The 16256-nt window shown below is 39.7% G+C and overlaps 1 protein-coding gene across 1 annotated transcript in view; it reads right to left on the bottom strand.

Annotated features, from left to right (window-relative positions):
• Positions 1-16256, bottom strand: part of LOC133050491 (disintegrin and metalloproteinase domain-containing protein 5-like) — an 81462-nt gene that overhangs the window by 47922 nt on the left and 17284 nt on the right. Inside the window, exons 5-7 of the mRNA XM_061134687.1 lie at positions 13010-13105; positions 4776-4971; positions 90-180 (exon numbers count right to left, since the gene is read on the bottom strand). Coding sequence (XP_060990670.1) covers positions 90-180; positions 4776-4971; positions 13010-13105 — 383 coding nt within the window. The remainder of the gene's footprint in view (positions 1-89; positions 181-4775; positions 4972-13009; positions 13106-16256) is intronic.

Below are 16256 nucleotides of genomic sequence, written 5' to 3'. Positions count from 1 at the left end.
AATGGCATCTTAGTTTGTACATGTATTCCAGAATCTTAGCAATATACAAGCTACATTCCAAACAAAATTATAATTTTCTAAATACATACCTAAACCCACAAATTCCCCTGCCACAGTTTCCATATCTATCTGCTCTTGCATTTATTTCATCATAACAGGAATATGGAGCACCTCTAGACCCTAAAAGAAAAAAGAAATTGTACAGAAAAGGTTGACTGAATTATTATGACCCGAATAACCACGTTGGTATGATCACTCACTTAGAGCCAGATATCCTGTTGTGTGAAGTCAAGTGGGCCTTGGGAAGCATTACCACAAACAAAGCTAGTGGAGGTGATGGAACTCCAGCTGAACTATTTTAAATCCGAAAAAGATGATGCTGTGAAAGTGCTGTACTCAATATGCCAACAAATTTAGAAAACTCAGCAGTGGCCACAGGTCTGGAAAAGGTCAGTTTTCATTCCAATCCCAAAGAAGGGCAATGCCAATGAATGTTCAAACTACCGCACAATTGTTCTCATTTCACACACTAGCAAGGTAATGCTCAAAATCCTTCAAACTAGGATTCAACAGTATGTGAACCAAGAACTTTCAGATGCACAAGCTGAATTTAGAAAAGGCAGAGGAACCAGAGATCAAATTGCCAACATCCATTGGATCATAGAGAAAGCAAGAGAATTCCAAGAAAACATCTAGTTCTGCTTCATTGACTATGTTAAAGCCTTTCACTGTGTGGATCACAGCAAACTGTGGAAATTCTTAAAGAGAAGGAAATACCAGACCACCTTACCTGCCCCCTGCAAAACCTGTATACAGGTCAAGAAACAATAGGTAGAACTGGACATGGAACAACAGACTGGTTCCAAATTGGGAAAGGAGTACATCAAGGCTATATACTGTCACCCTGCTTATTTTAACTTATATGCAGAGTACATCATGTGAAATGCCAGACTGGATGAAGCAGAAGCTGGAATCAAGATTGAAGGGAGAAATATCAATAATCTCAGATATGCAGATGACACCACTCTAACAGCAGAAAGCAAATAACTAAAGAGCCTCTTGATGAAAATGAAAGAGGAGAGTGAAAAAGCTGACTTAAAATTCAACATTCAAAAGCTAAGATTTTGGCACCTAGTCCCATCACTTCATGGTAAACAGATGGGAAAAAAACTGGCAATAGTGACAAACTTATCTTCTCGGGCGCCAAAATCACTGTGGAGAGTGACTGCACTCATGAAATTAAAAGACACTTGATCCTTGGAAGAAAAGCTATGACAACCCTACACAACATATTAAAAAAACAGAGACATCACGTTGCCAACAAAGGTCCATATGGTCAAAGCTATGGTTCTTCTTGTAGTCATGTATGGATGTGAGAGCTGGACCATAAAGAAGGTTGAGTGCTGAAGAACTGATGCTTTTGAACTGTTGTTCTGGAGAAGACTCTTGAAAGTCCCTTGGACAGCTAGGAGAACAAGCCAGTCAATCCTAAAGGAAATCAACCTTGAATATTCATTGGAAGGCCTGATGCTGAAGTTGAAGTGCCAATAGTTTGACCACCTGATGCAACGAGACAATTCACTGGAAAAGACTCTGATGCTGAGAAAGACTAAGGGCAAGAGGAGAAGAGGGCATAGAGGATGAAATGGTTGGAATGCATCCCTGACTCAATGGACATGAGTTTGAGCTAACTCCATAATGAAGGACAGGGAAACCTGGTGTGCTGCAGTCCATGGGGTTGCAAAGTGTCGGACATGACTGAGCAACTGAAGAACAACAACACATACAAGGCAAATCTGAAGGAATTTTCAAGGCAGACGATGGGTGCCCATGGGAGTTTTTAGTACAGTTTATACACCAACCTAAAGAGGGTGACCTAGGATGAAGAGTACATTTAAAAAAATTGTCATAGGACCACACCATGAATTATCCCATGTAAGGAAGCATTGCTAGCCTATTCGTTTCCTAGGGCTGCTGTAACAAAGCATCAAAAACTAGGTGGCATAAAATAACAGAAATTTGTTTTCTCACAGTTCTTGAGACTAAAATCAGAAGCCAAGATGTTGGCAGGGCTGTCCTCTCCCTGAAGTCTCTAGAGGAGAATCCTCCCTTGTCTTTTCTAGCTTCTGGTGTTTACTGGCAATCCTTGGAATTCCTTGGCTTATTGATGTATCACTCCAGTCACCTGGCCATCTTCTCACTTTGTTTTTAGATTGCTTCCCCTGTGTGAATGCCCAAATTACCCCTTTTATAAGGGCACCAGTCATACTTTAGTAGCACCCACTCTAATGACCTCACTTTAACTGGATAGTCTCTCTACAGACTCCATTTACAAATAAACCCATATTTGAGCTGCTGAGGATATTAGGACTTATTGAAATAAATTTCTAGGCCCAAGATGGAGCCATTTCTGGTGGGATGCCAGGTCAGCAAACCAAAACATAGATAACTTTCATGGTCCTATAAATACTCCCCTTGACCAGAAGCACAGTATGTCCAGCCAGCCAAACCCAACCGCCAAGAATCTGTAATGATTTCTTTGTTCTAAATAAGGTCTGATATGCAATTCCAGTCAATTAGTGGAAGTCAAATACTTTCCCCTTATTCCCTGATTGCCTTCTTTTATACAAGTTCACAGTCCTGTGTCCTTGTTTCATAGTTCTCTGGACTCCTGAGAGGGGAGACTGTCTGCTTCATGAAGCAAAAAAATAAAACTTGCTTAGATCAGTTAAATTGTACTCTTTGAGTATTTTAACAGACTTAACATATCATTTTGAGGGGGACACATTTCAACCCATAACAGGAAGATTCTCATCAATCTTATTCCATGTACTTTAAGGTTTCATAGAGTTCATTCCAATATTGTCATCATTTTGTCTACCTCTTTTCATTTTTCATTTTATACATTTTGTCTTTTACAGAATTTTCATGACTATTTTAATGAAAGCTTAGAAGAGTCATCCTGGAGCTGGTGTCCAGAGACCATTTTGAACCATGTTATTGGTCTGCTCTCTTGAATGTATTAATATATAGTGCATGGTGATTTGGCAGTTTCTCTTCACATTTTTAGGAAAATGTTTAGAGGAAAAATAGAAATCAGATAAAGTAGAAGTCAAACAATGAACTGATGAGGTGGATTTGGATTGTGCCCCTGTATAAGCTCAAACTTCTACATAAATCCCACATTTTTTGTATCTCCTAGGGGTTCTGCTTCTCTGATTGATCTCAGTTAACAGAGGAAACAGCAGTTCAAGCTCTGAAAATCAGCATGAATTTTTTGTTTTTAGAACCAACCCATCAAAAAATTGAATCATGTATGATTCTGAAGGATAATTTGATATATCACAGAAAATAGATAAAGCATCAGAACTGATATGATCCAAAGCTGTGTTTCAGCCAGCTTTTGCTGGGTAGCTGTTTCTCTTCTGTATCTGATCTAACAGTCAGTGATCTGCTTCAATTGAGCCATTTGTCATTGACTATAAACCTGTTCTGCTTTTGTTGCAGATACCACGTAACAAAGTAATGATTAATAAATATTCAAGTGGACAGAAAGACTGAAGAGACATTTTCCCAAAAGGGAAATGTGAATGGCCATCAAGCACATGAAAAGATTTCAAAGAGAGAAATGCACATAAAATAACAATATCACCTGGTCAGAATGGCTATCACCAAAAAGAACATGAATAACACATACTGGAGAGAATGTGAATAAAGGAATCCTCATACACTGTTAGCAGGAATGTAAATTGGTGGAGCCACTGTGGAAAACAGTGTGAGTGTGTAAGTTGCTTCAGTTATATCCGACTCTGTGACCCCATGGACTGTAGCCCACCAGGCTCCTCTGTCCATGGGATTATCCTGGCAAGAATACTGGAGTGGGTTGTCATTTCCTCCTCTAGGGGATCTGAAGCTTTTTCTCAGAATCAAGAAAATTTTACTTCCTTTAACAGTAATATACACTGGGCCCATACATAGTATGGGCTTCCCAGGTGGCGCTGGTGGTAAAGAACTTGCCTGCCAATGCAGGTAGACATAACAGACATGCGTTCGATCCCTGAGTTGGGAAGATCCCCTCGAAGAGGGCATGACAACCCACTGCAGTATTCTTGCCTGAGAATCCCATGCACAGAGGAGCCTAGCGGGTTATGGTCCATCAGTTCAGTTCGGTTCAGTCACTCAGTCGTGTCCAACTCTTTGCGACCCCATGAACCGCAGCACACAAGGCCTCCCTGTCCATCATCAACTCCCAGAGTTTACCCAAACTCATGTCCATTGAGTTGGTGATGCCATCTAACCATCTCATCCTCTGTTGCCCCCTCCTCCTCTTGCCTTCAATCCATATGGTCCATGCTGCCAAGTCGCTTCAGCCGTGTCCGACTCTGTGCGACCCCATAGACAACACCCCACCAGGCTCCGCCATCCCTGGGATTCTCCAGGCAAGAACACTGGAGTGGGTTGCCATTTCCTTCTCCAATGCGTGAAAGTCAAGTCTCTCAGTCGTGTCGGACTCTTCGAAACCCCATGGACTGCAGCCCACCAGGCTCCTCTGTCCATGGGATTCTCCAGGCAAGAGTACTGGAGTGGGTTGCCATTGCCTTCTCTGATATGGTCCATAGGGTCGCAAAAAGAGTCAGACTCGACTGAAGCAACTTAGCACACACATACATAATATACACTTATTTTAAAATTACACTTACATCTTTTATAGCATTAAATAACACCATTTGGAATCATCAGAATTTAGAAACTACAAGGAAAACTGTGGTCATTACCTGCTCCAAGTACTCTGCTACACTGTCTGTTAACTGATCTACACCGTCCTTTATAACAGTAGGCGTCACCCGACTCACAAAGTTCTCCATCGCGTGCGTAAGTGTCAGGCACACAGATTGGTTGATTCCCATTACAAAATTCTTCAAAGTCACACTCATCAACTGCTTTCCTACAAAGTGTATTAACTGGTTTTATCTGGAGGAAAAAAGAAACATAAGAAAAAATTATACATCAATGACACCCAAGTTTTCTTTCTCTTCAGGCTTGAAATTTCCACCCATTTTTCCCACAGTAGCTAAGAGCAATGAGCCAACTGTCTTCATGTTAACTGTGTAAGTGCTGCACAGACATTTAGGTGATTGAATTTACTGTTCATAAAGGAGTGGGTGTTGACCAAGTGAGATACGAGAGACTGAAAGGTAAGGAGACTACCATGATAATTAAAAAGAAAGAAAGTAGAGATAAGGAATGACTATAAAAATTACTTTCAACTCACTAAGAATATACTCAACATGTGCAACCTCCAGTTTCTCCATATGCCATCCATAAGCAGAAAATAAGCAACCATTCACAAAACAATAAATATGCTTCATAAACACTTAGAAAGAAGTTTGAAAGACACACAAGAGAAGGTTTGTTTTACATACCACATTGAAAACAGCTACAAAAAATGACTTGCCCAATTATATATCTCTAATCTCTTCAGTGCTTACTATTAGCTCATAGCTTCAGGGTACCCTTTATGTATATCTACTTTTGCAAACAAATATCTAAATACCATCTCTGCAAAGTCTTTTACTCAGCCCAAGCCCCATTACCTGATGGAGATCATCAGTATCCTACACAAACTAAGTCAAAGTTTTTCCAGCTTCAAGGCCCTAGTTGTTGTTCAGTCACTCAGTCGTGTCCAATTCTTTGTGACTTCATCCATGGACTGAAGCCCCAGCTTATATAACATTTACTGCCACACCTCACAAAGAGAGTTTCTGGATACTTCTCTTATTGTCAACAATTATCCACTACCTGCAGCAAATCTGACACAAGTTCTCCAAGTGATGGGTGGAAAGACAAAACACAGTACTTGTGTTGCCTAAGCTTATAGAGTTAACATTCAAATCAAAATCAATAATTAAAATTGTTTTTAAAAGAAAACATATATAAATATAATGAGAAGGTATTTTATTTGCTTTTTCAGAATGCAGACTTTTTTTTTAAATGTGTATAAATGGCAATCTCCCTTTTATTCTAATTTCTTTTATCATTAAAACTTTATTGCATAGCTGTTTAAGGATCATGGAAAATATGAGGAGAAAGTACAGAGATTTTCCTTATAACCCCTGCTGCACACAACCAAGCACATGATGCGTTTGTTGCAGCTGACGACCTTACATTGACACATCATAATCACTCATACTCCATGTATATTAGAGCTCTTTCCTGGTGTTTTACATTCTGGGTGGAGATAAGTGAGCACTTGCAGTGCCCTAATGTCCTTCATGCTCTTTCTATTCATCTCCTCCTAGGTGCCTGATAACTACTGATCTTCTCACTGTCTCTAGAATTTTCCTTTTCCAGAATGTCATATAGTTGGAATCATACAGTACATAGCTTTATTAGAGGGGCTTATTTCACCCAACTTCTTCTTCAGTATTTAAATACCCAGTTCCTCAAAAGTTATTTGAACCAAGCTTTATCACTGTACTTGCTTCCTTCATTAAAGTGGGTTTATTTTTCTTTCCATGGCTCTCTTAATTACCAAATAACCTTAATTTTTTAAACCTTCTGACTCCTTATTTCACATCATTCTCTCCTAAAATATTTTTATTTTGTTTTTCTTGTTGTTCTACATATACTTTTATTCTTGCCAAGACTGTCAGTCTGTACCTAAAATGTATAATCTGGGTACAGGGGTGTGTCCCTTTATACAACTGAACCCGGGATGAGTGGGTTAAATTTATTGTTTCTGACCATTACACCAGCCTTGATTGCATAGTTAAAAAAAAAATTACTGTATCAGAAAAATCATAGCCTGGGCTATATCCCTTTCCATAATTGGACCCAGAGACTAATAGAGTCATAAACACTGCCCCAGTCTCACCAGCCATTGTTCAGGTATCCCTGTGGGCATGTGAATCTGGTTTCTGAGGCAGAAAATGTACTCCCTTTGGGCACAGTAATGACTCTACATCACTATACTAGCTGTCCTGGACAACTTGATTAATGTTTCAAGTTACCATCAATAGAATAATTAATACTATACTATGATCAATAATGGAAAAGAAGAGGAGAGAGGTATTAGCAGAGTGGGAAAATAGGTGATTTTCAGACTGTATGTACCACGGATAACAACACCTTTGTGGGACCCGCGGAACCCCCCCAAAAAATTTCCAGTCCCCTGGAGAGTAAAAATATTTGCGAGTCGATGCACTGAAGTGGGTAAGAAGAACAGCTGCACTTCACCCACATCACCTCTTGTCCGAGGTGGCCTGCGATTTCTCCGACAGGGGAAAGTGAAAGTGAGGTGAGAGCCGGGTTTCCCCAGCCTTGGGAGACACTGGCCATGAGGCCCACTTTTATCCTGCCCCACCCGGCACACTGAGGGAACTGGCACAGCTGAATAGTCTGGAGACACCTTGCTTCCAAGGTTTCTTGATTTCCCAGGCAAGAATACTGGAGTGAGCTGCCATTTCCTTCTCCCAACCCAGGGATGGAAGCCATGTCTCCTGCATTGGCACGCAGATTCTTTACCACTGGAGAACACCGAGGAATAGGGGGAAGGGATGGGAGCTCACAGCAACAGTGTGTGGAGCACGACAACCGGCATCCTAATAACTGGCTCTCGGGCTCCTGCCAACAGGGTGCCTCGTCTGAGGACACTCGCACCCCATCTACAGCCAGAACCCACACTCTCCAGCAGAGGGCGCACGTGAGTCCCCGACAACTTGGTGCACGCGATGTCAGTAGCTGGCTGGAAACTCCTCAACTCAAGAGAAGGTGTGCAACTTTGAACACTTCGAGGCACTCCCTTGGGGGAAATAAATGGGAGGCTTTCCACATTCATACTGGTTTTGCAAGATTGAGAGAAAGCATACAATCCTAATCTTTCCCACTGTGAGGGAGTGAGAGGAATGGAGCCAACACACCCACAGGAAAGGTCTGAGAGACGCTCTGAACTCGAGCTGGGCTGACTGGCGCCTGACTTCTTTGTCTCCCAAGGCCAGCTGGTTAACACAGGAGGAGATGGCGACTTCTTCAGATGCAAAGAGAGCAATACCAAGACTTCAAGGAACATAAAGAATCAAGGAAACAAGATACCACCAAAGAAACAAAATAAATCTCTGTGGAAGACACCCCAAAATGGAGATGTACAAACTGCCTGACAGAAAAATTAATCATCGTTAAGTTCAATGAACTGTAGGAGAGAACAGACAAATAAATAAAATCTGGAAAATATTACATGGACAAAATGAGACATCGAACAAAGAGAGTTTTGTTTTTTTGTTTTTTAAGGAACAAGATAAATTCTGGATCTTAAGAGTAAACTGAACTGACAATTTTCACACAAAAGCTGCGAGAGCGCAGTTGATCAAGCAGAAGAAACAATGAACTCATAGACAATCATCTGAAATTATTCAGTTGGAAGAACAAAGAAGAAAAAATAAAGAAACTCTACGGTATTTACAGAACATCATCGAAATAAACACTGTGTGCATATGGTAGGCCCAAAAGGAGCAAAGAGAAAGGGCAGAAAACTGACAGAAGAGGAAAGAAATGTACCACAAGGGAAGTCACACAAGACTGTAAGACTACTGAACAGAAGCCTTGTACAACGAAGAGTGGGAGGATATTTTCAAAGAAAAACATTTGCCAGCTAAGAAAACTATGTCTGGTAAAGCTGTCCTTTACAAATGAAGAAGAGATAAAACTTTACCAAGAAAAACAAATGCTGAGGAGGTTCATTGCCACTAGACGTCTCTCTCACACACATACACACACAAAACGCCCTCTGAAGAGAGTTCTTTAAGTCGAAATGAAAAGATGCCAGTTAGCTTCATGAAAACATTTAAGAGTATAAAAGCCACTGGCAAAAGTAAGTATTCAGTGAAGTTCAAATACTCCAGTACTATACATAATATGCACACATGCTCAGTTGCTTCAGCGTGTCCAACTCGTTGTGACTCCCATGGACGGTAGCCTGCAAGGCTCTTCTGTCCATGGGATTTTCCAAGCAAGCAAGAATACTGGAATGGGTTGCCATGCTCTCCTCCAGGGAATCCTCCTGACCCAGGGATCCAACCTATGTTTCCTGCACCTCCTGTGTTGCAAGTGGATTCTTTATCCACTGAGATACCTGGGAAGCCCTATATACACGATGTGGTGCTATGTCAATCACTTATAACTCTGGTATAAAAGTTAAAAGATAAAAGCATTAAAAAATAACTAGAACTGCAACAATTTGTTCAAGGATGCACTCTATTAAAAAATGCTATAACAGCATAAATAGCATGAGATGTGGGGGGAAAGAAGTAAAAGCATAGAATTTTATATGAAATTGAAGCTGTTATCTTAAATGGCCTATTATCACTATAAAATGGTTTTATAATTCTTGTGATAATCACAAAGAAAAAAACTGTTTTTCAAAGCACAAAATATAAAGAGAAATGAAACAAAGCATACCTTCACACACACAAAAATATCATCACAAAGTAAGACAGTAAAAGAGGAAAAATGGGACAAAAGAACTACAAAATGTACAAAAAGCAACACTATGGCAATAGCAAATTCTTCCTTGTCAAACATCACTTTTTTTTATTATGGGCAAGTGTTTCTTTTATTTATTTATTTTTAATATAAATTTATTTATTTTAATTGGAGGCTAATTACTTTACAATATTGTAGTGGTTTTGCCATACATTGACATGAATCCGTCATGGGTGTACATGTGTTCCCCCATCCTGAAACCCCATCCCACGTGCCTCCCTATCCCATCCCTCTGGGTCATCCCAGTGCACCAGCCCCGAGCACCCTGGCTCATGCATCGAACCTGGACTGGTGATTTGTTTCACATATGATAATATACACGTTTCAATGCCGTTCTCCCAAATCATCCCACCCTCGCCCTCTCCCACAGAGTCCAAAAGACTGTTCTATACATCTGTGTCTCTTTTGCTGTTTGAAAGTAAATAAATTATATTCAACAATCAAAAGACACAGAGTAGACGGATGAACTAAAAACAAGACAACTATATGCTGCCTACAAGAAACTCATTAAAGCCTTCAGGATACAAATACACAAAAAGCAAAAGGATGGAAATAAGTAGTCCATGAAAATGCCAAAGAGAGCAGGGAGGCACACTTCAGTTCAGTCGCTCAGTCATGTCCAACTCTCTGCGACCCCATGAACCGCAGCACGCCAGGCCTCCCCTGTCTGTCACCAACTCCTGGAGTTCACCCAAACTCATGTCCATTGAGTCCATGATGCAAACTAATATCAGGTAAAATGTCAGATAAATTAAGATAAAATATCGGAGGGCACACTAACTAATATCAGATAAAATAGACTTTAAGTCAAAAACTGTCACAAGAGACACAGAAGGTTATTATATAATGATAAAGAGATCAATTCACCAAGAGGATATAACAATTACAAATACATATGCACCCTACCTTCAGTAGAGTTAAGTTTAGTTCAGTCACTCAATCGTGTCCGACTCTTTGTGACCCCATGAATCACAGCACGCCAGGCCTCCCTGTCCATCACCAGCTCCCGGAGTCCACCCAAACCCACGTCCATAGAGTCAATGATGCCACCCAACCATCTATTTCATCCTCTATTGTCCCCTTCTCCTCCTGCCCTCAATCTTTCCCAGCATCAGGGTCTTTTCAAATGAGTCAGCTCTTTGCTTCAGCATCAGTCCTTCCAATGAACACCCAGGACTTATCTCCTTTAGGATGGACTGGTTGGATTTCCTTGCAGTCCAAGGGACTCTCAACAGTCTTCTCCAACACCACACTTCAAAAGCATCAATTCTTCGGCCCTCAGCTTTCTTTACAGTCCAACTCTCACATCCATACATGACCACTGGAAAAACCATAGCCTTGACCAGATGGATCTTTGTTGGCAAAGTAATGTCCCTGCATTTTAACATGCTATCTAGGTTGGTCATAACTTTCCTTCCAAGGAGTAAGCATCTTTTAATTTCATGGCTGCAGTCACCATCTGCAGTGATTTTGGAGACCCCAAAAATAAAGTCTGACACTGTTTCCACTGTTTTCCCATCTATTTCCCATGAGGTGATGGGACCAGATGACATGATCTAAGTTTTGAGCTTTAAGCCAGTTTTTTCACTCTCCTCTTTCAATTTCATCAAGAGGCTCTTTTGTTCTACTTCAGTTTCTGCCATCAGGGTGGTGTCATCTGCATATCTGAGGTTATTGATATTTCTCCTGGCAATCTTGATTCCAGCTTGTGCTTCTTCCAGCCCTTATATGTACTTATATGTACTTACTTACTTACTTCCAGTACTTATATGTACTCTGCGTATAAATTAAATAAGTAGGATGACAATATACAGCCTTGACGTACTCCTTTTCCTATTTGGAACCAGTCTGTTGTTCCATGTCCAGTTCTAACTGTTGCTTCCTGACCTGCATACTGGTTTCTCAAGAGGCAGGTCAGATGGTATTCCCATCTCTTTCAGAATTTTCCACAGTTTATTGTGATTCACACAGTCGAAGGCTTTGGCGTAGTCAATAAAGCAGAAATAGATGTTTTTCTGGAACTCTCTTGCTTTTTCGATGATCCAGCGGATATTGGGATTTGATCTCTGGCTCCTCTGCCCTTTCTAAAACCAGCTTGAACATCTGGAAGTTCTTGGTTCACATATTGCTGAAGCCTGGCTTGGAGAATTTTGAGCATTACTTTGCTAGCATGTGAATTGAGTGCAATTGTGCAGTAGTGTGAGCATTCTTTGGGACCGCCTTTCTTAGAGATTAGAACGAAAACTGACCTTTTCCAGTCCTGTGGCCACTGCTGAGTTTTCCAAATTTGTTGGCATATTGAGTGCAGCACTTTCACAGCATTACCTTTTAGGATTTGAAATAGCTCAACTGGAATTCCATCACCTCCACTAGCTTTGTTCATAGTGATGCTTTCTAAGGCCCACTTGACTTCACATTCCAGGATGTCTGGCTCTAGGTGAGTGATCACACCATTGTGATTATCTGGGTCATGAAGATCTTTTTTGTACAGTTATTCTGTATATTCTTGCCACCTCTTCTTAGTATCTTCTGCTTCTGTTAGGTCCATACCATTTCTGTCCTTTACTGAGCCCATTTTTGCATGAAATGTTCCCTTGGTATCTCTAATTTTCTTGAAGAGATCTCTAGTCTTTCCCATTCTGTTGTTTTCCTCTATTTCTTTGCATTGATCGCTGAGGAAGGCTTTCTTATCTCTACTTACTATTCTTTGGAACTCTGCATTCAAATGGGTGTATCTTTCCTTTTCTCCTTGCTTTTTGCTTCTCTTCATTTCATCACTTCACAATTCAAACTTACAGCAATTTGTTACATTGTATACCTTAAGTAATGTTACATGTTGATTATATCAATAAACCTGGGGGAAATTTTTTTAAAGATGAGATCATGTTTCTCCTCCAGTCTTAAGAATGCATGCCACTTACCCTGTTCAAGAGTTTATTTCTTACTCCTTGGGATGCCACTGGATTGTTCTGGGTGCTGGACAATTTTCAGGGATTCATTAAATGCTTTTTTTTTTTTTTTAAGGAATTGAATGGTTGTAACAGTATCTGAATGAATTCTGAAGGAACAGGGGTTTTAACCAGAATACAGTAAAGAGAAGTCAGCGAATAAAAAAAAACTAATCTAACCTCCTGCACTCATGCGAAGTACAGTGATAGAAAATAAGAACTTAATAAGGTTGTACAAGATGTATGTTGATCACAGAGAAACCCCAATGGGTACAAGAAGGATTTGTAACAAGGTAAATAAATGGAAAGTTAAATCAGCAAAGAAAAAAGTCAGGCATTATGTACAGGAGAGTCCTAGATATGATAGATTACAGAGTAGACTGAAGGGTGACAGGGCTCCCATGCTGCTTGGACAAAATATGATAAGAAGGACTAAATATAGTATTGACATGTTTTCCATCTCCTTGAAACAACTATCTCAAGAAATTTAATACTTAGATATTATAAACTAGTTTGCCTCCTACCTTGCAATCCGTTGTACAGCATGCCCCTGAGCCACATACTTTATCTTTTTTCTTCAAACATGTTCTAGCATCACAGCAGTCTGGATGAGTACAGTCCTGTAAACAAATGCTTTGTTACTCAATCATGTATGACCAGGTACAATCCTACAAAAGTGCAATACAGAATTTATTTACAAAGTCTGAGCATGTCCTAAAATCCAGAGCTTCAATAATTCCTTTCTTTATCTGAGACTTCCTGAAATCAACATCTCATTCAGTAGTTTGTAAAAGAAATGTCATTTCACTACATTCAATATAATTTGAACAATATTAATACACTACTGTGGGGCCAAAACCTTACAGGAAATAGTTATTCTGTATCTTGTTAGCTATCATTTTCTTATATTATCACTTTCATAATAAATGTTTACATATGGAATGTCTCTGATGTGAAGCTGTCAAACAAAACCTCAAACCTCTGTCCCCTCAAAAGTGGTCCACAAGCCAGGCTAGTCTATCCAGACCTCTGATTTCACTGGGACCTGACCCCATACACATTTGCATTTTATAAGATTCAGTGTCTTAGATCAATTTTTCCATTTATTTCAATAACAAGTTTGTTCTAAACTCTGAAATTTACCAATATTAGAAGTTTGAGTTTCCTGCTGAGTTTCCTGTCTTTTTCCTTACTGGTATTTTCAACCAACAGCTTCACGAGAGGCAACAATACTATATTTCTAAAAGGTTATTTATTTCATATATTGACTCATGTAATCCTGTACTGACAGTTTAAATATACCTTTCTTTTTTTTCCCCCTTAATGTCTCTTTGAATCAAAGGTTTGGTTATTTTTAGTTTGGGGGGTTTGTCTTCTTCAACACAACTGTATTTGCAAGGGTAGACTTTCTTTTTCTTTAATTGGAAGCTAATTACTTTACCCCCACTCCAGTATTCTTGCCTGGAAAATCCCATGGACTGAGGATCCTGGTAGGCTACAGTCCATGGGGTCACAAAGAATCAGACACGGCTGAGCAACTTCACTTTACAATTACTTTACAAATATTCTAGTGTGTTTTGCCATACATTGATATGAATCAGCCATGGGTGTACATGTATCCCCCATCCTGAACCCACCTCCCTCCCCATCCCATCCCTCAGGGTTGTCCCAGTGCACCAGCCCTGAGCAACCTGTCTCATGCATTGAACCTGGACTGATGATCTATTTCACACATGGTAATATACATGTTTCAATGCTATTCTCTTAAACCATCCCACCCTCGCCTTCTCCCACGGAGTTGAAAAGTCTGTTCTTTATCTCTGTGTCTCTTTTGCTATCTTGAATATAGGGTCATTGTTACCATCTTTCTAAATTCCATATATATGCATTAATATACTGTATCAGTGTTTTTCTTTCTGACTTACTTCACTCTGTATAATAGGCTCCAGTTTCACTCACCTCTTTATAACTGATTAAATGCATTCTTTTTAATAGCTGGGTAATATTCCATTGTGTATATGTACCACAGCTTTCTTATCCATTCGTCTGCCAATGGACATCTAGGTTGCTTCCATGTCCTAGCTATTGTAAACAGTGCTGTGATGAACACTGGGGTACATGTGTCTCTTTCAATTCTGGTTTTGTTGGTGTGTATGCCCAGCAGTGGGATTGCTGGGTTGTATGGCAGTTCGATTTCCAGTTTTTCAAGGAATCTCCACACTGTTCTCCACAGTGGCTGTACTAGTTTGCATTCCCACCAACAGTGTAAGAAGGTTCCCTTTTCTCTGCACCTTCTCCAGAATTTATTGTTTGTAGACCTTTTGATAGCAGTCATTCTGACCAGCGTGAGAAGGCACCTCATTGTGGTTTTGATCTGCATTTTTCTGATAATGAATGATGTTGAGCATCTTTTCATGTGTCTGTTAGCCATCTGTATGTCTTCTTTGGAGAAATGTCTGTTTATTTTGGCTCATTTTTTAATTGGGTCATTTAATTTTCTGGTATTGAGCTGCATGAGCTACTTGTATATTTTTTAGATTAATTCTTTGTCAGTTGCTTTGTTTGCTATTATTTTCTCCCATTCTGAAGGCTGTCTTTTCACCTTGCTTATAGTTTCCTTCATTGTGCAAAAGCTTTTATGTTTAATTAGGTCCCATTTGTTTATTTTTGCTTTTACTTCCATTCCACTGAGAGGTGGGTCGTAGAGGATCCTGCTGTGATTTATGTCAGAGAGTGTTCTGCCTATTTTTTCCTTTAAGAGTTTTATAGTTTCTGGTCTTACATTTAGGACTTTAATCCATTTTGAATTTATTTTTGTGTATGGTGTTAGAAAGTGTTCTAGTTTCATCCTTTTACAAGTGATTGACCAGTTTTCCCAGCACCACTTGTTAAAAGAGGTTGTCTTTTCTCCATCGTATATTCTTGCCTCCTTTGTCGAAGAGAAGGTGTCCATAGGTGTGTGGATTTATCTCTGGGCTTTCTATTCTGTTCCATTGATCTATATTTCCATTTTTGTGCCAGTACCATACTGCTTTGATGACTGCAGCTTTGTAGTATAGTCTGAAGTCAGGCAGGTTGATTCCTCCAGTTCCATTCTTCTTTCTCAACATTGCTTTGGCTATTCGAGGTGTTTTTTTTTTGTTTGTTTGTTTTGTATTTCCATACAAATTGTGAAGTTATTTGTTCTAGTTCTCTGAAAAATACTGTTGGTAGCTTAATAGGGATTGCCTTGAATCTGTAGATTGCTTTGTATAGTGTATTCATTTTCACTATATTGATTCTTCCAATCCATGAGCATGGTATATTTCTCCATCTACTTGTGTCATCTTTGATTTCTTTCACCAGTATTTTACAGTTTTCTATATATAGATCTTTTGTTTCTTTAGGTAGACTTATTCCTAAGTATTTTATCCTTTTCGTTGCAATGGTGAATGGAATTGCTTCCTTAATTTCTCTTCCTTTTTCTTAAAGAGAGAATGCTCTGGCTATTTCAAAAATTTCCTTTTCCTCTCCTTCTGCCAGAAACATAAGACTTTTCTCCAGTATTCACTGTGAGAACCAGTTCAAGTTTCTGGAGGTAAAACTCATAAAAGTGTGAGGGCCTTCCTATGACTGTGTTCCCAAGGAGTTTTAAACTATGAGTTCACATTAAGCCTCCAGAAATTTGTCAATTACAGTTTAGGTTTTCCTACCAAGATGTTGGTCCCCAAAAGGTTTTAGTTTGTAGGTTACTACTCCAGTAGTTGTGATTCTCGGCATTCACCTGTTGGT

This window comes from Dama dama, chromosome 32 (genome assembly GCF_033118175.1).
Source record: "Dama dama isolate Ldn47 chromosome 32, ASM3311817v1, whole genome shotgun sequence".
Taxonomy (NCBI): domain Eukaryota; kingdom Metazoa; phylum Chordata; class Mammalia; order Artiodactyla; family Cervidae; genus Dama; species Dama dama.
Note: the sequence above shows the minus strand (reverse complement) of the source record. Positions and strands in the feature narration are given on the sequence as shown.